This window comes from Urocitellus parryii, unplaced genomic scaffold, assembly GCF_045843805.1.
Source record: "Urocitellus parryii isolate mUroPar1 unplaced genomic scaffold, mUroPar1.hap1 Scaffold_118, whole genome shotgun sequence".
In the NCBI taxonomy this organism is placed as follows: domain Eukaryota; kingdom Metazoa; phylum Chordata; class Mammalia; order Rodentia; family Sciuridae; genus Urocitellus; species Urocitellus parryii.
Window position 1 is genome coordinate 603,479 of NW_027551893.1, and position 22,895 is coordinate 626,373.

General features: G+C 49.8%; 2 protein-coding genes and 1 non-coding gene across 3 annotated transcripts; 1 reads left to right on the top strand and 2 right to left on the bottom strand.

Annotated features, from left to right (window-relative positions):
• Positions 1 to 448: 448 nt before the first annotated feature.
• Trnav-cac (transfer RNA valine (anticodon CAC)) lies at positions 449 to 521 on the bottom strand. Its single transcript has one exon. It is a non-coding gene; the product is annotated as a tRNA-Val (tRNA).
• Positions 522 to 1,876: 1,355 nt separating this feature from the next.
• LOC113190396 (calreticulin) lies at positions 1,877 to 6,416 on the bottom strand. Its single transcript, XM_026399643.2, has 9 exons — positions 6,247 to 6,416; positions 5,790 to 5,891; positions 5,388 to 5,591; positions 4,641 to 4,735; positions 4,330 to 4,539; positions 4,128 to 4,241; positions 3,801 to 3,944; positions 2,733 to 2,825; positions 1,877 to 2,643 (listed from the first exon to the last, which is right to left on the bottom strand). The coding sequence occupies exons 1-9, from the start codon at positions 6,335 to 6,337 to the stop codon at positions 2,440 to 2,442; spliced, it is 1,257 nt and encodes a 418-aa protein (XP_026255428.1). The 5' UTR covers positions 6,338 to 6,416; the 3' UTR covers positions 1,877 to 2,439.
• A 5,247-nt stretch (positions 6,417 to 11,663) lies between these two features.
• LOC113190390 (phenylalanine--tRNA ligase alpha subunit) lies at positions 11,664 to 19,631 on the top strand. Its single transcript, XM_026399627.2, has 13 exons — positions 11,664 to 11,857; positions 13,819 to 13,956; positions 14,042 to 14,140; positions 14,214 to 14,332; positions 15,778 to 15,870; positions 15,962 to 16,090; positions 16,162 to 16,277; positions 17,751 to 17,835; positions 17,915 to 18,014; positions 18,109 to 18,277; positions 18,357 to 18,434; positions 18,551 to 18,665; positions 19,223 to 19,631. Exons 1-13 carry the CDS (start codon positions 11,711 to 11,713, stop codon positions 19,356 to 19,358), a joined length of 1,524 nt encoding a protein of 507 aa, XP_026255412.2. The 5' UTR covers positions 11,664 to 11,710; the 3' UTR covers positions 19,359 to 19,631.
• The last annotated feature ends 3,264 nt before the right edge of the window (positions 19,632 to 22,895 follow it).

Consider the following 22,895-nt stretch of genomic DNA (forward strand, 5'->3'; position numbering starts at 1 on the left):
GCTGAGCCTGGCCTTGAACCTGTGATCCTCCTGCCTCAGTTGAAATATTTGTATTTCTTCCCTAAAAATCTTTGTTCACGCTGTCCCCGACGAGTGAGTTTTATTCTCGCCTACCCACCATAGCAGGAAGCTTCTAAAGCTCTAAAAATGAGGTACTCGATGTTGTAAGGTTCTTATAATCGCCAATAAAAAAAAAAATTATTTGTAAAGAGCAGCGTCAGACATTTTTGTGCCCCAATTCACTAATTCTTCGAGGGATATCAGATTTTTTTTTAAATTCAGAGTGAGAATTTTTTAATATTTATTTTTCAGATTTCGGGGGACACAACATCTTTGTTGGTATGTGGTGCTGAGGATCGAACCCGGGCCGCACGCATGCCAGGCGAGCGCACTACCGCTTGAGCCACATCCCCAGCCCCAAACATCAATCTTTTTTTTTTTTTTTTTTTGGTGGTACTGGGGATTGAACCCAGGGCCTTGTGCATGTGAGGCAAGCACTCTACCAACTGAGCTATATCCCCAGCCCAGATATCAGATTTTTTGAATGACCCAGAGTCACAGTCTCTCCCACTCCTCCTCTGCCTACTACATTCATCCACCATCCTGTGACAGTGCTAAGTACTTGATGAAGGTGTCAACTTTCAAGGCCTCCTCATTGAAAACAGAATGCTTCCCCCTTCATAAACTTTCCCTGGATACACCAATGCCGAGGATTCCCAAGAGGTTCTAGGAGGGACCAAAGGACCCCAAAGGGAATGGAAGCATGAGAGGCCAGTCCAAGGGCATGAAAAATGGCTGAGTCTTTAAGTGGTGGCTCACACCTGTAATCCCAGCAGCTTGGGAAGTTGAAGTAGGAGGATTGAGAATTAAAGCCAGCTTCCTCAATTTAACAATACCCTCTCTAATAAAATATCAAAAGGGGCTGGAGAAGTGGCTCTATTATTAAGTACCTCTGGGGTTCAATTGCCAGTACCCCCCCCCAAAAAAAGGCTGGGTTACTATTAGAGAATTAGGTGGAGGTGAGACTGGGGCTTGACCTCCCGTTTAGTAGGTGGAGTATTGAGGGGTGGAGTTCAGCTGGAGACAGGGAGGCCAGAGGCTGTGGCAACATCCCAGTGTCATAACTGTTCCCTATTTCTGCCAGACCAAATATTCACCCAAGCAAAGCACCAGGCAGCCACTACCTGGCACCTCACCCAAGTCTAACTCCTGCCACTTCCACTGGATTCTAAGCCTAGACTCCTCAACCAGTTGGTCAAGCTCAGATAAGGGCCAAGGAGACAACTACTTATGTACCATTCCTTCAACAAGGAACCGATTCCTCCACCCACTGGAGTTGAAGCTATGGCCTCATGGGTCCCAACAGAGGGTGGTGCAGACCCTCCTGTTATCTCTTTATCAACTCAATCTTGCTCCCTCCCATGGGGACATTCTTTCAGATCCCAACTTGGCCCTTAAGACTATGGGTCCTAGGGCAAGTTACATACCATGTCTGAACTAGTATGTAAATATGTTCAAAATTGTTCCATCACTCATATTGATGAGCAACAAATACATATAGCTCTGAAAATGTACCATTTACAACATGGGGTCACATCCCTGCTGTACCTGACTGACTTCTTGTCAACCCAACACTAGAACCAACACTCACCGATTTGGTGCAGGGTTAATGTGCAGTTTGAATAGTGGCAGTCTTCCTCCCATTGGTTTGGGAGATATAGAGTACATGAGTCCTGACATCTTGTGGAACACTCAGTTCTTTGCAGCTGAAAAATGAGTCTTGTTCAGAAGTTGCTCCCCCCTCCCTTGAAAAAAAAGGCCAACCTAGGTTTCCTGAGTCCATCTCCATCCTCCCCCACAAGGAAAACACAGGGGGGAGACACAAAACTTAATTTAATAGAAATTTTGTTTGTAGTTCTTACATTCTCAGTGTGAGCCGAGCTGGAACCCACTGCCCCACCCAGAAGTGGCCCAGTCCTGGAGGCAGGGGAGAAAAAGGGGGGGGGGGGCAGGAAGAGCCCCAGTCTTCCTCAGTGCTGGGGAGCTGAAGATGCCACCCCTTTCTCCTGCCCCCCTCTGGTCTCCAGGAAGGAGAGCAGATGGAATCTCAAGCCTAGGGCTTCTCCACACCCTCACCCCCAGGGTTGGAGAGTAGTAGCTAAGGGACCAGGAACAAAGGGGACAGAAAAAGGGAAAGATGTTGATTGAGAAAATGAGAGGGGTGGTGAGGACTGAAGGAGAATTGAAGACAAAAACACCAGTAAAAAAAAAAAAAAAAAAAAAAGGGCGGGGGAAATAACCAAAATCCACCCCAAATCTGAACCCGCCTGGAAAAAAATGAAAGTTCTTGAGTCTCATAGAGACATTATTTGGCGTGGCCAGCTCTGCAGTGGGAGCATCCAGGCCTCAGTCCAGCCCTGGAGGTGGCCGGTGTGGCCTCTACAGCTCATCCTTGGCCTGGCCAGTGGCATCTTCCTCCTCATCTTCCTCTTTATCCTCCTCATCCTCCTCATCCTCCTCTTTGTCCTCCTCGTCCTCCTTGTCTTCTCCATCCTCCTCTTCCTCCTTACGCTTCTTTTCCTCCTCTTCCTCTTGAAGCCTCTGCTCTTCATCCTGTTTGTCTTTCATCTGTTTTTCTGCATCCTGCATGGACAGATCATACCCTTCAGCACCTGATCCCTTGCCTGCTAGCCCTGCCTGCCCCCCAAATCAGAACAAGGACCCAGGCCCACCTTTGTGACACCCCATGTCTCATTGCCAAACTGTTCTGCATAGTCCTCATCATTGGTGATGAGGAAGTTATCAAAGATGGTCCCAGACTTGACCTGGAGAATGAATAGAAGAAGAGAGTCAGAATTGACACCCACAGTGTTCCACCTGTGTTCCTATAACCACCATTGTTACAATCAATACATTTATTGAAAAGGACTTGAAAGTTGTTAATGTAGGAACACAAATTCAAAGCCAACCTCAGCAAAAGTGAGGCACTAAACAATTCAGTGAGACCCTGTTTCTAGATAAAATACAAAATAAGGCTGGAATCAGTGGTCAAATACTCTGATTTCATTCCCTGGTACCCAGAAAAATTTTTTAAATTTTGAAAAGACTGTGGGGGCCCACTGCCTGGATTCAAATCCCCATTCTGACATTTTATGCCATGTGACCTCAGGCTGCTGAATTCACTTTTCTGCACCTCACTTTCTTCACTGGTTGAACTGGGGACTCACTCCCTTGTTCAGGAATTTTTTAGTGATCTTGTATGCCAGGAATTGTTCCAAGTAACTTTTTGTCAACTATTTTTTTCTTTTTGGTAGTGTTAGGGATGGAACCCATGGCTTCATGCATGCTTGGCAACTGCTCTACCACTGAGCTGTGCCCACCTCCCGGACCTCAGTGTTTTTTCTTTGCACTTCTGGGGAATCAAACTCAAGGTCTAGCATGTCTTGCCCATGCTAGGCAAGCACTCTAACCACTCCAGCCCCTCCATTTTCCTCTCTGCAGTGCTACGAGGGAACCCAAGGCCCTGTGCACACTAGACAAGTACTCTACCATCTGGCTACTCCTGCAGCTCTCCCAGCTAATTTTGTGTTGTCTATATTTTATAAATTAATTTACATTAGTACTTGATTAAATACTTGGTACATAATAAGTAGACCCTTATTGATGTTGTGAGGACTCCCTCAAGTCAGATCAGGAAATACTTCAGAAAATGTACCATTTCTAGGTCAGATTTGCCTGGCACTGAATCCTGTGCCTGTCCGTTTCCTTTAGGTCTCCATCTGAGGTCCTTTGTGTCTTACCTGCCAGAGATCTAGGCCCAGCACAGCAAAGTTATCATAAGCATAGATATTGGCATCAGGGGAGTATTCAGGGTTGTCGATTTCTGGGTGGATCCATATGCCCTTGTAATCTGGGTTGTCAATCTGGCGTGGCTTCCACTCACCCTGAAACAGAAGGGAATCAAAGTGAGCAGAGGTGGGTGCATGACCCACTGTGACCTGTAGCTCTGTTCAGAGTCAGGTTGACCTTGCTTTTGTGTTTCTGTGGCACAGGGGATAGAACCCTGGCCTTGTACATGCTAGGCAAGAACTCTACCACTAAACTGTACCCCCAATCACCAAACTCACCTTGTACTCAGGGTTCTGAATCACTGGGGGTTCCCACTCTCCATCCATTTCTTCATCCCAGTCCTCGGGCTTCTTAGCATCAGGGTCAGGGATGTGCTCAGGTTTGTCCCAGTCCTGGATGTACACAAGGAAGTCAGAGTGGACCCAAGTGTCCCCTACATGCTATGCAGTGGTGGTGGAAAGACCCTGCCGAAGCACCAACCTCAGGTTTGGAGTCTGTGGGGTCATCAATCTTGGCACGCTCATCCCAGTCTTCTGGCTTGGAAGCATCAGGATCCTTTATCTTCTTGGGAGGCAAGAAGTCCCAATCATCCTCCAAGGAGCCTGATTCCACGGGGCTGTTGTCAATCTTCACCTCGTAGGTGTTGTCAGGCCGTACGATCAGTGTATAGAGGTGTGTGAATTCATCATCCTGAAGAGGATAGATGCTGAGTGGCCCCACCTACCAGGCTGGCCTCCAGCTTCCCAGACAGTCACTTAGCACCACCCCCAGGGACACACCCCCAGGCACACCTTGCACCGGATGTCCTTGTTGATCAGCATGTTCTTGCCCTTGTAATTGAAAATGACATGAACCTTCTTCGTGCCTGGGCCACAAATGTCTGGGCCTAGATGGGATTGAGTGAAAGTCACAGGCTGCCCTTGCTGGGCACACAAAAACAATTCTTAAACTCAAGACAAAAGATGTCAATGTTAAGAGGCTGAAAAAATGAGGTTCAAATCCTGATTCTGCCATTAAGGGGCTATGGCAAGAGTCTTAAGTAAAACAAAAACAGAAAAGCAAAACTTAGGGGCTGGGGATGTGGCTCAATCGGTAGCGCGCTCGCCTGGCATGCGTGCGGCCCGGGTTCGATCCTCAGCACCACATACAAACAAAGATGTTGTGTCCGCCGAGAACTAAAAAATAAATATTAAAAATTCTCTAAAAAAAAAAAAAAAAAAGAAAAGCAAAACTTAAAATTCATTATCCTCATTTGTGAAATCAGGACATTCCTAGGTATGATCATACAAATTTGTCTAGATCTGCAATCATAACACAGGAAGACACTACCTGTCACCTACCCCTTTAGCTATCCCAGGCTCTCCCCACCCTGACCTCTAGCTACCCCTCCAAAGAAAAAAAAAAAAAACTCCTGATTACTTAAGTGCTTTCTATGGTCTTATGAATTCTTCTGGGTTAGGAGGAATCCAAGGAGTTTCATTCATTCTCCACCTTCCAACTGAGAGGACAGTGATCAGCACCGGGGTGGGGCCCCTCACCGAACATGATGTTGTATTCTGAATCTCCATGCATGTCTGTCTGGTCCAAATTATCAGGAAACAGCTTCACGTAGCCACCCCCACAATCAATGTTCTGCTCATGCTTCACAGTGAACTGCACCACCAGCGTCTGGCCCTTGTTGCTGAAAGGTTCGAATCTGGCCGACAGGGCATAAAAGCGGGCATCCTGGCTGGTCTGCAGCCCTGATATGGGATGGGAGTGTAATTACTGTTGAGCTCCAACCCGGGGAAACTAGACCTCCCATGACACAGACGACTCTCCCCAACCTTCCTTCCTCCACCTGCCCAACTCCTGGGGGATGCCCGGGTTGGGTGCATACTGACTACAGCTTCCGCCAAAAAAGTCCTCCTGGATCCCAGCACCCACTCCCTGGCTCTTACCTTTATCCTTCTCCTGGTCACCGTAGAACTTGCCGGAACTAAGGACGAATTTGCCAAAATCTGACTTGTGTTTGGATTCGATCCAGCGGTAGGTCCACTCGTCTAGGGGGTCAGAGGAGTAGATCAGTGCGGTAGTGCTGACCACCCCCACCAACACCTGCCTGAAGCCAAAAGCAGTTGGGGGGCAGGAAAGGAGATTCCTGCCTCTTCCCACCCCAACCTCCAGTTTGACAACTCTGAAGACCCAGAGATCCTGGGACGAACCCTAACTCCCACCGCGGGAGGCCGCTGCATCTTCCACGTTCCCCAGGGACGCAGAAGAGGAATCGCCCACGGCTATAGTCTCCAGGGACCTCTATGTTGGCCCTCTGAGCGGTAATTAAAGGCGACAAGGCAGATCTGGGCTGGGGGACAGGCCGCATCGTCGAGGCGGCCTCGAGGACGGACCAGGCGTTACCTCCGTCCAGAAACTGCTCCTTGAAGTACACGGAGGGCGCGGCGGCGACCAGGCCGAGGAAGCCGAGCAGTATCGGCACAGGTAGCAGCATGGCGGGCCGAGGGGGCGGCGGCGCGCGGGCCCTTTAAAACGATCCTCCAGCAGCGGCTCTGCAGTACGGACAGACGCCGTCGCCGGCTGCGCGATTATATATCCGCCCGCCTCTCAAGTCAACCTGACTCTGACTTTGGGCCCGCCCCCACACCTTGTCATTGGTCTACAACCACAACCGTCCCTTTTCATTTGACCCTTGTCGGGTCAGCATGTTAGGCTGTGCCTCAGAACGCAGGGATCCCAGATGGCCGATTTCTATTGGTTGCACTACCGGCCAATGAGGGTTGACCACGCGTTGTGGGGGACGCCCACCGACGGGGTGGGGGCCGCTAGCCCCTCGAGCCGGGTCATGTGACCAGGTCTCAGCCCAAACCCGCCCTCTCCCGCGCGCGTCGCTCGCATCTGGGCGTTTAAAGAACCCGCGCGAGCGTTGTTGCCGGGCGGAGTGGGGATCCTGTCCCAGCTTCCTCCGTTCCCTCTCCTCTGCGTGGAAGGGTGGAAAGTGATTTCCTAGCCACTTTCTGTCCTGTATTTGGGGAACCCCCCGCCCGGACGCGATCTTTCAGCCCAGGTTGGTGCACGGGGCACCATAGTTCAAGGATTGGGGCTTCATTATATCCCGGTGTTACAGCCATGCGAGTAGCTAGGGAAGGTGCCAACTGTCTCCTACCCACTAGTGCTCTGGCAATCTGTCACACTGCTGCTGTGTGCCCTAGGGCAAGTTACTTAGCCTTTCTGAAATCACCAAAGCTCCTCAGAGACCAGGAGGGGCGACTCAGTTGCTATCCCGCAGAAAAGCTTTCCGTGGTGTCCAGGGACAGAAAAGAGGAACCACAGAAGACTCAAATAAGTGACTCTGCAAACTGTGACTCCTGAGTTGGAGATAGGACTATTTCTCTAGTTGCTGGCTGTTTTACTTTCCTCTCAGTGGGTAAATGAAGGGGGTCTCTGTCTTGTGGTCTCCCACAAACGGCCAGGATTTTGCAATTAAACGGCTATGGGCAGAGACAGGGGGTTCCGTTTAGGAAGAAGAAGGAAAGACACAGATGGTTATGGAGATAGAGCCCTAAGGAGATAAGCAGAACCCTTGGATCTAGAGTCTTCTTCTGAAGACGTGACTGACACTAGTTCCTTCCTCCCCCACACACACTATGAAGAGGAAGGAGAGCTAGGGGTTTTCCAAACGTTGAACAAATTAGTTCTGGACCTGGGTACGCTGGAGTGGACTGGGGGAAGGATGACTCCTGGCAAAGGGTGGAGAGGGGTTGCTTCCTCACTAGTGCTGGGAAATCAGAAGGGGAGGACCTGTGTGCAGGTCCACACAGGCATGGCCACTATTTAGAATTTTCCAACCTAGTCCCACGCAGGATGATGCCCAAGCCCACACTGACTGACCTTTTCACTTTCCCTCCTGTCCTGTGTCATGGATACATGAGCTTGGTGCTTTCTCCCTGAGCCCCCCACCTGCAGCACCTGCAAAGCACACTTAAAAACTACTTGGTGTGGGGCTGGGGAAGTGGCTCAAGTGGTAGCGCGCTCGCCTGGGATGCATGCGGCCCGGGTTCGATCCTCAGCACCACATACCAACAAAGATGTTGTGTCCGCCGAGAACTAAAAAAAATAAATAAATATTAAAAATTCTCTCTTTAAAAAAAAAAACAAAAAAACTACTTGGTGTGTGATGGAAGAAAGGAAGGATTCTTGTAGAAATAAATAAACCAAACCTGGGAAAGTGCTTTGAAGCTGAGAAGAGAACTTTGAGGAAAGTGACCTGAATAAAGGAGCTCATCATAGGATCAGAATTGGGAAGTATTAGTAATCACACATGATAGGTTCGACTAATTGTGATGTGAAATGAGTAAATGTGTTCTGTTTATAACAGTGCCTCAAAGGCCATGGTATTAGCTCAGTGGTGGAGTGCTTACCTAGCACATGTGTGAGGCCCTGGATTCAATCCCCAGCACTGCCAAAAGAGAGGAAGGAGTTCTCAAGGCTGGAGATGTGTCTCAGTGGTACAGTGTCAGCTTAGCAAATGAGAGGCCCTGGGTTTGATTCCCAGCAGTGTCAATAAATAAATAACATAAAAGGTGCGTGGTCTATACTCAATTTAGTATTAGCAAATATTATGTACGTATGTGCATGATATATCATTTCTTATAGTAACCTGGGCTCACCAAGCATGGTGGCAGATACCTGCAATTACAGTGGCTCAGGAGACTGAGGCAGGAGGATCATGAGTTCAAAGCGAGGTGCTAAGCAACTCAGTGAGACCCTGTCTGTAAATAAAATATAAAATAAGGCTGGGGTTATGGCTCAGTGGTCAAGTGCCCCTGAGTTCACTCCCCAGTACAAAAAAAAAATAATAACAATAATTAAAAAATAAGGGCTGGGGTTGTGGCTTAGTGGTAGAGCACTTGCCTAGCACGCCTGAGACACTGGGTTCGATCCTCAGCACCACATAGAAATAAAGATATTGTGTCCACCAATATCAAAAAAATAAAATATTTTTAAAAATAATAATCTGGGCTCATAGAATCTCCATCAAGAAAGAAAACGTTGAAGCTCAGAAAAATTAAACATGGGGGATGAGGTGAACCCAGGGGTACTTTACCACTGAGCTACACTCCCAGCTCTTTTAATTATTATTTAATTAAATTAATTGGTTAATTTGGCACTAAAGATTGAACCCAGGGGGTGCTTTACCACTAAACTACATCCCCAGTCCATTCTGTTTTTCATTTTGAGACAGGGTCTGGCTAATTGTCCAAACTGGCCTCAAACTTGCAATCCTCCTGCCTCAGCTTCTGGGGTAGCTGGGATTATAGGCGTGCATCACCATGCCTGGTTAAGATTAAGCATTTTGGGGGCTGGGGATGTGGCTCAAGCGGTAGCGCACTCGCCTGGCATGCGTGCGGCCTGGGTTCGATCCTCAGCACCACATACAAAGAAAGACGTTGTGTCTGCTGAAAACTAAAAAATGAATATTAAAAAAAAAAAAAAGAGGGGCTGGGGATGTGGCTCAAGTGGTAGTGCACTCGCCTGGCATGCTGCGGCCCGAGTTCGATCCTTAGCACCACATACAAACAAAGATGTTGTGCCCGCCAAAAACTAAAAACAAATAAATGTTAAAAATTAAAAAAAAAAAAAAAGATTAAGCATTTTGGTGATTAACTTAAGCGGCAGATGTTAGATTAGAAAATAACAGTGTTCCAGGGCTAGGAATGTAGCTCAGTGGTAAAACATGCACTTAGGATATGCTTGCACCACAATAAAACAAAACTCCCCTCAAAAGTATTTCTTTTTCTTTATTCCTCTCTTTCTCCAACTTTTTTTAGATACGGGTCTTGCTATGTTGCCCAGGCTAGCTTCAGATTCATGAACTCAAGCAAGCCTCCTGCCTGAGCCTCCTGATTGCTGGGATCACAGGCTTGTGCTATCCCTGAGCTACCTGTATTTATGACATAGTTGTCACTGGTCACATGTGACTATTGGTCATTTGAAATGTGGCTGATCCCAAATGAGATGTGCTGCATAAAATACACATCAGAGTTTGAAAAAAATATGAAAAAAATTGTGCAAAATATTTCATTAGTAATCTGTATTGTAAGGGTTAAAAAAATAACCTGGACATAACAGGTCATGTAAATTCTCAAAGGGAATTCCACCAGTTTATTTCTTTCTAATATTTTCTTAGTTATCAACAGAACTTTATTTAATATATATGGTGCTGAGAATCAAACCCAGTGCCTTGCACATGCTAGGCAAGCACTCTACCACTGAGCTACAACCCCAGATGCCACTAGTTTCTTTTTTGAGGTTCCTACTAGAAAATTTTAAATTACATGTCTATTATTATTACTATTACTATTATTATTTTGCAGCACTAGTGATTGAGTCCAGGGCTTTGCACATGTTAAGCAAGCACCTTGCTACTAAGCTACATTACCAGCTCTTTTAAAAGTTTTTCTAACAGGTGTGGTGAGTGAACACCTCTAATTCAAGCAGCTTAGGAGACTGAGACAGGAGGATTGCAAGTTCAAAGCCAGCCTCAGCAATTTAATGAGGCCCTGAGCAATTTAGGCAAATCCCTGTCTCAAAATATAAATAAATAAATAAATAAATAAATAAATAAATAAATAAAGGGCTGAGGATGTGGCTCAATGCTTAAGCACCCCTGGGTGCAATCCCATTTTTTTTTTTCACTGCCAGGAATGGAACCCAAAGCCTCATGCACACTACATTAGCTCTCTACCTCTAAGCTACCCCTCACCCCCAGCTCCTAAATTTCTTTTGAGACAAGGTAGCCCAGGCTATGATAGAATTTGTGATTCTCTTGCTTTGGCCTCCACAGTAGCTGAAATTAGGACTATGCCACCACATCCAGCCACCATATTTTATTTCCATAGGAAGAAACTGATGTAGACGATGCTTCTTCTTTTTCTGCCTCTTCCTTTTTCCTTTTTTTCCTCCCCTGGTACTGGGGATTGAACCCAGGGACACTCTGTCCCTGAGATACACCCCCAGCCTTTAAGTTTTTATTTTGAAACAGGGTCTTGCTAATTTGTCAAGGCTGATCTTGAACTTGCAATCCTTCTGCTTCAGCCTTCTGAGTACTAGGGTTAACAAGGTGTGCCACCATGCCCAGCGTAAAACCATGCGTTATTGCCCTGACGTTGATCTCCTGAGATCTGGAGGGTTCATTTCAGACCTCATTTCTAGCCAATCCCTATAGAAGCTTGGGCAAGTCATATCAGCCTCTGAGTCTCTGTATTCTCATCTGTGAAATGGAGAGATTATGTGGATATCTGCATCACAAAGTTTTTTTTGGAAGAAACGAAATAATACACCTGAAACACTCCTTATAGTTTAGCCTGCACCTTTATTGTCACTAAGTGGGTTCCTCTCCTCTCTACAAATAAGGATGGGCCACACCTCCCTTTCAGAGGTTCAAAAGTAGCTGATACAAGCAATTTGACCATGTTGGGAGCCTGCTACCTTCTGCCCTCTGTAAGAGCAAGAGAGAATCCTAGAAGGGTAGAGGGTTTATGAGCCCATAGAGGGTGAAAAAAGCTCAAGGTCATAGCCTACTGGTGGTGTGGTTGCATGAAATTCAAAACAAAACTGTTTCTAACCTTGAGGTCATCAGGTGCAGCTCACTGCTCGACCAATAGTCACTGGTCGAGCCACTATGGAGGTAGGAACCTAGTTCTTTCCACGCTTTGAGGCTCAGTTGCCACACTTTAAGATGGCGACATCCAGAGTCTGTAATCTGGTTTTCCACACTCAAGATGGCGACGCACGCTCGGGGCGCCGGTTCCGGTTCCGGTTCCCCAGGCCGGGCCTGAACACGCTGAGCGCTCTGGGAGCAGCCATGGCGGATGGTCCTGTGGCGGAGCTGCTGTTGCAGCGGCTGGAGGCGGCAGATGGCGGCCTGGACAGCGCGGAGGTCGCGACCCAGCTGGGCGTGGAGCACCAGGCGGTGGTGGGCGCGGTGAAGAGCCTGCAGGCTCTAGGCGAGGTGATTCAGTCCTGCGATGCGGGGCCTCCTTGCTTCTGCCCCTGTAGCCCCCTTGCCTGCAGAGTTCTTCTTCCAGGCCAGACTCCCTCAGCCTGGTTAGGAGTAATTAAAATGGGCCCATCCGGGTGTGCGCTGACCGGGAGTGTGGAACGAGTGAGCCTCGGGCACTGGTGAATGTGCCTCAAGCGATAAACGTCCTGGGGGAGGATCAGCACGCAGTCGGAGGTGGGGGCGTTGTACTACAGTGGACTAGGAAGACGAGGCAGCAGCGTTACAGTCTACTAAGGAGGCCAAGTGACCGGAGTGATTGGGGAGGCACAGGGAACCCAGCGGTGAGGTCTTAGGAGAGCGGCCCGCCTGGTGGGTCTGTCACCGTGAATGAAAGCCGTGGCGTATAAGGGATCCACTCTAGGGTATTGAGGAGGGCGTCGGGAGGCCGAGGCAGGTGTCAGAGGAGAACAGCATGGCCAGAATTGCAACTCTTTACCTCACAGGGGTACTGGGGAGCCACAGAAATAGTAGCTAGTCAGATGTGGTGACGTCTACATTATCTTTGGGAAGGACTGACAGGGCAGGGCTAGAGGCGAAGGCAGAGGCTGGCATGAAGTCTGCTGTGGGGAGGCAGCTGGAAAGGGAAGATTCAGGCCAAAGAAGGGGGAGCATGGGCAAATCCCATCTTGGGCAAATGGAGGGCCCTGGAATCATGGGATGAGGATGCCAGGAGGCTCAGTGAGCCACCGAGGAGGCTGGATTCATTAGGCCAGGATCTAATGAATTTTATTTGTCAAAGCAGTTTTGTGCCCATCCTACTCTCAGCTTTACTTGTCTGATCCTTTCCGTAAACCGAGGATTATTTTCATTTTGCAGATAGGACAACTCATGCTCAGCATAGATAAGTAACTTGATGAGTGTCACTAGAAGGGTCTGGTGAACCTGGATTTGAAATGTAAGTGCTCAGACTGCAAAGCCAGAGGGCCTCAGTGCAGAGAAGAGTTCAAAGTCACAATGTGTGGGTGACAGTGCTTTGATCCATGTGAAATTGACAGTTTTGTAGGTTAAAGAGAGTTAAGTAATGACAGTTTAATGGGAACCAGATGACAGTAATGACAATAATAATAATAATAAGTTAACCTAACATGTTAACCACCGGATATTCTTTCTGTGTACCAATTCACTTACTCCTCAAGACTCATCAAGGTCCCTTAAGGATGAGAAAAGTCACTCAGGGCTGCAGGTGTAGCTCAGTGGTAGAGTACTTGTCTAGCAAGCACTGAAGATGTGAGTTCCATTCCCTAGCACTGGGGAAAAAAAAATTAGGGAGGTTAAGCAACTTGCCCAAGGTCACACAGCCACTGAAGAGCAGAACTGGGATTAAAAGAAAGGCAAACTAGAGCCTGTAGACCCTGTCCACTTGACCTTGTCTGTGTCTTTGTGACCTTGGACCTTTCCTCATCTTGGAGCCTCTGGTTTCTATTTGTAATGTGGACCTCCATTGCCCTTCTTTGGTACTCTAGGCACTGAAATACAAACACATAAATTAGAGTCAAATCTATTTACCTATGACCTTGAAGTATGTCACAGCTTACAAAGTGATAGTAAACATATAGCCACACCCAGTGGTGTGTGCCTGTGGTCCCAGCTACTCAGGAGTTAAGGCTAGCATGGGGAGCCTAGTGACAATGTTCCTGTGAGGCATGTTGGGGGTACTGAGATGGAGCTGTCCAGCCCACACCCAGCCACGGGTGTGGCTCATGTAACACTGTCACTGTTACATGAGAGAAAAGGAGGCTGGGCAAAGGGAAATCCTCCCTGTGGGGTCTTTTGGCCAGAAAGTGGTACAGCTGGCGTGTCAAACAGCTTTAAAAGCTGTTCTTCAAATCTCAGGCCCAGTTCCTCTGTGAGGGCCACCTGGCTCTGAACCCATCCCTGCCTTCCTCTCTCCTGTCCCCATTCCTGTGCAGGTCATTGAGGCTGAGCTTCGCTCTACCAAGCACTGGGAGCTTACTGAAGAGGGTGAGGAAATTGCCCGGGAAGGCAGTCATGAGGCCCGGGTGTTTCACAGCATCCCCGCAGAGGGCCTGGCCCAGAGCGAGCTCATGGTAGGAGTCTGGGGAGCAGGACCTAGGGAGGTGAGGGGGTGACAGTTGCCTTTGTGCCGTACTTCCTGTAACCTAACTCCCTCAGCGCCTGCCCAGTGGCAAAGTGGGTTTCAGCAAGGCCATGTCCAACAAGTGGATCCGTGTGGACAAGAGTGCAGCGGACGGGCCCCGTGTGTTCCGAGTGGTGAGTTCCTGCAGATGGGTGGGCAGGTGGACAGACAGTGGGCCCCTGGCCTTCACACCCCTTGCTGTGGCAGGTGGACAAGGTGGAGGACGAAGTGCAGCGGCGACTCCAGTTGGTCCAGGGCGGGCAGGCTGAGGAGCTGGGTGAGAAGGAAAGGAGCGAGCTCAGGAAGAGGAAGCTGCTGAATGCAGTGTGAGTGGCGCCCCCCCCCAGGCCACGCCTCCACTTCCTGTGTGGCATGTTGGGGGTACTGAGGGAGCTGTCCAGCCCGCACCCAGCCACGGATGCTGCTGGGCTCATGCAACCCTCCGGCCAAGTGCTGTCTCCCACTGACCTTCCATGCAAGGTGTGCCACCACCTCCCTGCTTGTGTGTCATTAGCAATTGAACCCAGGGTGGTGTCCACCAGGCTACAGCCCCAGCTCTTTATTTTTTGAGATGGGGTTTCCCTAAATTGCCAGGCTGGCTTCACACTTGGAATCCTCCTGCTTCAGCCTCCTGAGTTGCTCGGATTACAAGCATGTGTCACACATTCAGCTGCGTGTGTCACCTTAAATAGGCAACCCTGACATCCTCCCTTCCCCACTGGAGTTTCACAAAAGCCCCTCACTGCTGGTATCCACGTCTCCTGCCCTGTCCCTCTCCTTCACAGTACTTAGCACTGCGTGAAGTCCAGAGGATGTGCCCCACAGCTCTGGGGGCCGGGCAGGCTGGGAGTTCTGCTCTCTGTGGCCTAGAGAGCACACAGGAGCTGGGCTGAAGTCCAGGCTCTGCCACTTACCAGTAGTGTGACTCAGTCAAGGCATCCAGCCCTTACCAGCCTCAGTTCCCTTCTCACAGGATTGTGGGGTGGCATTAGTGGAGCAGAGCCTGCATGGGGAATAAACTCTTCCTAGCTATATGCTTAGCACCTTGAGTTGACCCTGACACACATTTGGGTTTTTTTTTTTTTTTTGTATCAGGGATTGAACCTGAACGCTTTACCACTTAGCTGTATCCCCAGCCCTTTTTATTTATTTTGAGGCATGGTCTCACTAAGTTGCTTAGGGCCTTACTAAATTGCTGAGGCTGGCCTTGAATTTGCCATCCTCCTGTCTCAGTCTCCCAAATCACTGGGGTTCTAAGTGTGTACCACTGTGCCTGGTTCTTAATAAGTATTTGTTGAATGAATATGTGAACAAACACAGGGATAGGTAGTAGCCACGTAAGAGTATTTCAGGTGGAAATAAATATCAGGAAGAACATGAAGCAGTTGTCCAGGTGGTATGGCACATATCTGTAATTTTAGCTACTCGGGAGGCTGAGGTAGATCTTTTTTTGAGTCTAGGGGTTCCAAACCAGCCTGGGCAACATAACAAGACCCTGTGTCAACATAGGTGTGGTGGTGTACATCTATAATTCCAGCTACTCGGGAGGCTGAAGCAGGAAGATTGCAAGTTCAAGAATAGCCTAGGCAGATTAGTGAGACCCCATCTCAAAATAGAAAGGGCTGAGGGTGTAGCTCAGTGGTAGAGCCCCTTGTTCAAACACACACAAAACAAAGCCGAGTGACTTGGCAGTGGTTTTAGAACTGGCATCAGATGGAAGATCAAGGAGAACCTGTTGATGACAGTGGCCTCCCCTCCCCTTTGGCTGCAGGACCCTGAAGACTTACTGGGTGAGCAAGGGCAGTGCCTTCAGCACCAGAATCTCCAAGCAGGAGGCAGAGCTGAGCCCAGAGATGATCTCCAGGTAGCAGTGGCTCCAGGGCTGGGGGCAGGTGGAAGCCGGGGAGAGGGGCAGGCCTCCCTCACCGGGCCTGTGCCCTCCACATCCCCCACAGTGGTTCCTGGCGGGACCGGCCCTTCAAGTCCTACAACTTCGCTGCCCGTGGCGTGCTCCCTGACAGCGGTCACCTACACCCGCTGCTCAAGGTCCGCTCCCAGTTCCGACAGATCTTCCTGGAGATGGGGTGAGCACATGGCTGGGGGCCGGGGGCACAGCCATAGGGGCAGGCAGGGCAGTCACCGCATGTCCCCGCAGGTTCACCGAGATGCCGACTGACAACTTCATTGAGAGCTCCTTTTGGAACTTCGACGCTCTCTTCCAGCCCCAGCAGCATCCAGCACGTGATCAGCATGACACCTTCTTCCTACGAGGTGCGTCAGCCCTGGGTGCCTGGCTGAAAGGACAGAGGAGGAGCCTGGCCTAGTTGGGATTTTTAGCCTGTGGCCGTCCCATTTTATAAAATGAGATTTGCCCTCCATGTGGCCAACAAAGCCCCTGGGAGCCTGTTCATCAATCTTTTGTGATCTCCTTGTTCCACTGACCCTAGTCTCTGCTCTTCCCTGATAGTGCCAGGCTGTGCCCACCTCAGGGCCTTTGCTCATACTATAACATCCACTGAGATCTGTTTTGTCTGAGATTTTTAAGGCAACTTAAAAGGTTGTGAGTATGGCTCAGTGGTACAGCACTTGCCTAGCCTGTGTAAGGGCCTCAGTTCCATCCCCAGCACTGCAAAAAAGTCAATAAACAAGAACATCCTGATATATCCCCCTTCCCTGCTCCACCCTACAGCCCTGAGTTTGTGTGTGTGTTGCTGCGGGGAGAACCCAGGGCTTTGCACACGCTAGGCAAGTGCTGTAGTCCTGGGCCACATCCCCAGCCACAGCCCTAGTCTTCATTATAGTTTCCTTATTTCTTCTCTCCCCCTCCCTCCCTCCCTTTTATGCTGTCCTTGATGTCATCTAAAATTGAGTGACTTTCCACAATGGTGGATGTCTCCCCCACCAGATCAGACAAGGTCCTTGGGTACCCATTACCTGATCTGCAGCAGTGAAGTCACTGTCATCTTTGTTGTGGCACCCAAAACCTACTAAGCACTCATTATATATACCAGTCACTGTTCTGATCTTCCACCAGCTACAAAAAAGTAGTACTGTTAGCCCTCTTTTATAATTGAAACTGAGGCACAGAGAGGGACCATTCTTGTCCTGGTCCACACAGCTTTTAAGAGCTGAAGTCGGTATTCATTGGGTCTCAGTCTTTCCAGGAGCGAGCACCAAATTTGTGTCTCTGGAAGGGAATCTTAAGCATTTGCACAACTGGGGGCCAAGTTTTCAGTGGTAGAAAACTTGCTTAGCATGTGCAAGGCCCTGGGTTCCGTCTTTAGCTGTGTGGTGAGGCAGGCGGTAAATGCCACAAGGAGTCGTGTGTGTTTGTGAGTGTGCCTGTGAGTGTGCCTGGCTGAGGAGGAAGGGGTGGTTGCTGTCAGGTTCAAGTCTGTTTAGCAAAGACTGGTGAGGGAGGGGCTGTGTTGGGAGTGAAAGCTCCAGGGAGAGGGAATGGCCCGTGCAAGGCTGGACTGTGCCTGGTGTGCCCACTGGGACGCCTGTGACTGGTGTTGGTGATCAAGCAGGAGTGTGAGCAGACAGGGCAGGGAGGCACTGGACAGGGCTGTGGGAAGACTTTCTCCAAGTAAGCGCAGAGCCACTGAGGGTCCTGGAAGAGAACTGTGGCAGGTCGAGCATGCCAGGCACCCTCTGGCTGCTGCCACCACCACTGTGCAAACCTGAAGCAGTGGCTCTGTGAGAATGTTCATGGACCAACCAGATGGCACTCTGTCCTGCCAGATCCTGCCGAGGCCCTGCAGCTCCCAATGGACTACGTCCAGCGAGTCAAGCGGACCCACTCTCAGGGCGGCTATGGTTCACAGGGGTGAGGCAAGAGCAGGACCTCGGGGTTGCGGAGGGGAAGATGTCGGGGGCTTGACCACAGTGTGACTTTGCTCCTGAAGGTATAAGTACAACTGGAAGCTGGACGAGGCTCGGAAAAACCTGCTGCGCACACACACCACAGCGGCCAGTGCCCGGGCCCTGTACCGTCTCGCCCAGAAGGTGCGGCTCGGCAAGGGCTGGGGGCGGGTGGCTGGTGCCGCAGCTCTGTGGGCTCTGTGACCCCAGGCCCTGTGGGCCTGGCTGTTGCCCCCAGAAACCCTTCACGCCGGCCAAGTACTTCTCCATTGACCGCGTGTTTCGGAACGAGACCCTGGATGCCACGCACCTGGCCGAGTTCCACCAGATCGAGGGCGTCGTTGCTGACCACGGCCTCACCCTGGGACACCTCATGGGTGTCCTGCGGGAGTTCTTCTCCAAGTTGGGTGAGCAGGCGACTGGCCCCGTGGTGCTGAGGGCACTGGGAGGGTGCTGGGGTCACCAGCCTGACTCCCACCCCCACAGGTCTCACCCAGCTGCGCTTTAAGCCCGCCTACAACCCTTACACTGAGCCCAGCATGGAGGTGTTCAGCTATCACCAAGGTACCCCTGGCTGAGCCAGGTCCCCCACACTGCCGAGCCCCCAGCCCACTTGCCCAACTCACTGCCAGGCCCAGCCCGCCACACGCTGCCCTGTCTTCTGTATCCCACACCCACAGGCCTGAAGAAGTGGGTGGAAGTGGGGAACTCTGGGATCTTCCGCCCTGAGATGCTGCTGCCCATGGGGCTCCCTGAGAATGTGTCGGTCATTGCCTGGGGCCTCTCCCTGGAGCGGTGAGTACTGTTTGGCTGCCTCAGGCAACTTCATGTGTCCTTTCCTGGGCAACCTTGCGTGCCTGGCCCTGGGCTGTGAACCGAGAGCTCACAGCCCTGCCTCCTCTGAACAGGGGAGCAAGGATGACTAGCAAGATAAATAAGTAAACTTAGTAAATGAGATCCATGAAACCAGAGTGTCCAAGGACAGCAAGTATTGGCAAGGACAAAGCGGAAGGGCTAAGGAGACTGCTGGGGACGGCTTTGTGGAGCACTTGGCCTGAGCAGGTTGGAGATAGAAGGGGTGAGCCAGGGGGATCTCTGGGAAGGTGTTCCACACAGCAGGTGGAGCCAGTGCAAAGGCCCTGAAGCTGGACTGGTGTCTTTGGAGAACCTCAGGGAGGAAGGGGTGGCTGGAGAGAGGGGGAAGAGATGAGGGAGAGGAGGCAATGTGCAGGACCTTGTGGGCCACAGAGAAGATGTTGGCTTTTACTTTGAAGAAGCTGAGAACCTTCAGAAAAATTCTGAGCAGGGAGCATGACCTGACCTGTTTTAAACTGTGACCCTTCCTCCCCAAGCCCGACGATGATCAAGTACGGCATCAACAATATCCGCGAGCTGGTGGGCCACAAGGTGAACCTGCAGATGGTATATGACAGTCCCCTGTGCCGCCTGGACACGGAGCCAAAGACCCCACAGACACAGGCCGCATGACACAGGCTGCCCCAGGATCGCCCATCCTCCCTGGGTCCCTGCCGCTCAGCCTTTTTACATTCTTCATCAGTGACCCCCTTGTATTTATGAGGCCTCCGTGAGGCCAGTCCCCCTCCCGCCTCTGCACCCATCCCAGAAGCAGGCCCCAAGGGGTGGGTGGCAGCTTCCTTCTGTTGGCCTTCTGTGGTCTGCTGATCTTATGAGGTGGGCCAGGGGAGCCCTGGAGCCCAGCTGTGTTAATAAAGTGGGCACTTGCCCTCATCTGGTGCCTTTCTTCAGGGGCCCCATGTGTCGCTCCATGGGGAGGACATGGGATAATGGGTCCCTGGATGTGGGTGGTGGAGGTGAGTAGAGTAGAGGGACCTGGGAGGCCCTGCCGGCTCCACCAAGCCCTCCTCTAGGTGAACGGAACAGAAACTCCCTGTGCCGGGGACGCCACTGGAGGTCCAGAGGCCAGACTCCCTGCCAGGCAAGGAGGCTGGTTCTGTGTGTGTGGTACAGGGGACTGAGCCCAGGGCCCACTACATGCTAGGAAGCGCTCTACTGAGCTACAACCCAGCCTTTTTTAAAAAATTGAAATGGGGTCTTGCCGAGTTGCCCAGGCTGGACTCAAACTTGTAATTCTCCTGTCTCAGGTTTTCAAGTAGCTGGGGTTACAGTATATGCCATGGCACTTGGCTGGAATTTTTTTTTTTTTTTTTAAGGAAATAAAGTAGTTTTATGTTGAGCCAAATATGAATGACCATGGCCTTTCTGGAAACGTGGATTAAAGTTACCCTGAAAGGCATGTTACTGCAGCAGAGGTTACAGCAGGCAGCTTTAATATTCACAGAACAAAAGAAAGTCATAAATTAACACATTTACCAAATACACAGGTAGGAGCGTCAGGAACTGGGCTACTGCAAGGGGGAAGTCTCTTCGGGTTTGAGGTGGGATCTAATAGCATCGGAGCTTTGGGATTGGTGGAGGCTGGAGGTCTGCTCAACTCAGGGTGCTTTCCAAGAGATTTACCTAATAGGACTACGTTGGGTCAATGGCTACTAAAGGGATTAAGATGTGGACCCGCAAGTCCGTCTGTCCAGTCAGCAGGGCCAGTGTGAAGCAGCTTCTCCACAGAACTTAGGTTCACAAAGAGGGGATTTCTTTGGCTTCTTTTACTTCATTTGCAAAATGAAGAGCACTGAATAAAATATTTGTGGTGGGATTTTAAGCTCTAAAGATCTTGAGTTAATCAGTGGAGAGGTGGTAAGAGCACAGTGGCCAAAATCAGACGGATAAAACAGCTCAACACCAGCACCACCAATTACATTTTCCAACACCCAAATCAAACCCACGATTCTCTGTAAACCAACTGGTTGTTAAAGTATTCAACTCAGTTCTGAAACTAACTACCCATAATTAGCACAGGCCCCACAGGCCAAGGGTTCAATTGGTAGGTCTGTCCCATCAGAGACCAGTCTCAAGCCTGGGGCTACTTGTACTTCTGACCTCGGGTTCCATGAACCTCCTCAGGTTCAATAGTTCGATAGGATGCTCAGAGAATTCAGCATGCTTAGCTTACATTAACGACTCAGAGACAGACAAATGGAAGAGATGCATAGGGCAAGATGGGGCTGGGGGTGATGACATGTAGCTTCCAAGTCTTCTCATGTACTCTTTGGAACCGTCCAGGTACCAAACTGGAAGTTCTCTGAACATGACTGTTCAGGAGTTTTGTTTGTTTTCAATACTGGGGACTAAATCCAGGCCCCATAATACTAGGCAACCACTCTCACTAAGCTACCCCTCAGCTCTTTTTATTTCAAGACAGGGTCTTGCTAAATTGTGGAGGCTGGCCTTGAACTTGTGATCATCCTGTCTCAGCCTCTCAAGAGAAGATGGTTTTCAAGAGTTTTTATAGAGCTTAATCTCCAGTCCTCTCTCATTCTGCCCCTTCAAGGAGATCAGTGGATGGGGCTGAAAGTTCCAGTCCTGGTTCACTAGGTCTTTCTGCCAACCAGCACAATCTAGACACCCCACCCTCTGTCACCTTATTAGCATAACAGAATTTTTTTAGGCAGGGAATGGGGAGATGCTAGGGATCAAACCCAGGGCTTTGCACATGCTCAACAGTAAGCCTTTGAGATTTTTCTGTGTCATCCTCAAATCTTCAAACCCCAGGCTGCAGGAAGTGCATTTTGTTCAACTTGTGGCTATTTGCCGAATCTTTATTTTTTATCAGATGTTTTTCCCTGGAGCTTTTAAACAGCCTCATTTTTGCTTTTTTCACCCTGGTAATAGAATGAGGATAGATTCTGAGATTGAGTGGTACTTTTGTGATCACACTGCTGGTAAGAGTCCAGATTCAAACTCACCTTCAGAGTGTGGGCATCAAGATGTGTCCTAGTCAGGGTATGGCTAGGGTCAGATGCTGAGGCAAAACAGGTAAGCAATGTCATCAGATTCATGCTACATCCTCCCTGACATGGACATTGCAATATATCACTGGTGAGAGGCTCCATTTCTTTTATTTTTATTTTGAGACAAGAATAAATTTCTGAGGCTGGCCTCAAACTTTCAATCCTTCTGCCTCAGCCTCCTGAGTAATTAGGATAATAAGTATGTACCACCTTGCTGGGCTCCTCAAACTCTATCCAACAAAACCTCCCACAGATCTCTGCTTTCCTGCTGGAAGACCTCATGGCTGTTCCTTTACATTGACTGCTTTCATCTCACAACCTTTGCATACACCTGTTGGAACCTTTTGCTCATTTGTGTGTGTGCATGGGTGTGGTGCTGGGGACGAGTCCAGGGCTGTGCACATGTGAGGCAAGTGCTCTACCATTCAGCTACATCGCAACATATACCACCCCTTTTCTTGAGATGGGTTTTGCTATGTTGTCCCACAGGCCCTCGATTTCTTAGCCTTAGCTTCCCCCAGTAGCTGGGACACAGGCATGTACCACCAAGCCCATTCCCGTTTTTATAACCATCTTACTGGGTTGCAAAAGTTCTTTGTAAATGCAGTATACAAGTTCTTTCATAAACAAATATATTTGCAAATATTTTCTCCCCATCAGGCTCTCTGTACTAATTGTTGATTACTGCTGTTTCTGCTGTTATTAATAAGCGGCGCCACACTGTGGAGGCAAACCCCACATTGCTTTCAAGGAGCTTCTAGTTGAACTAATTTACAGTTGTAAATGGACAACTCAGTACTGGGATCTAAACCCAGGGGCGCTCTACTGCTGAGCTGCATCCCCATCCCTTTTTGAGACAGGGTCTCGTAAAGTTGCCCAAGCTGGCCTCGAACTTACCATCCTCCTGCCTGAGCCTCCGAGTAGCTGAGGTTACAAGTGTGCGCCACCAAACCTGGCTGCATAAACTTTCACACCGAGGATAATATTGGAAAGGTTTCTCCACGTAGAATGGACGAAATGAGCCGTACAGAATGAACACCACGCACACGGTTCCCCACAACCCGGGCTGCACGAGGCGCCCTGGAGTTTCCCGCATGCGCAGACCTAGGTGCTAAAAACAATCTTGCCCCCCCCAGCG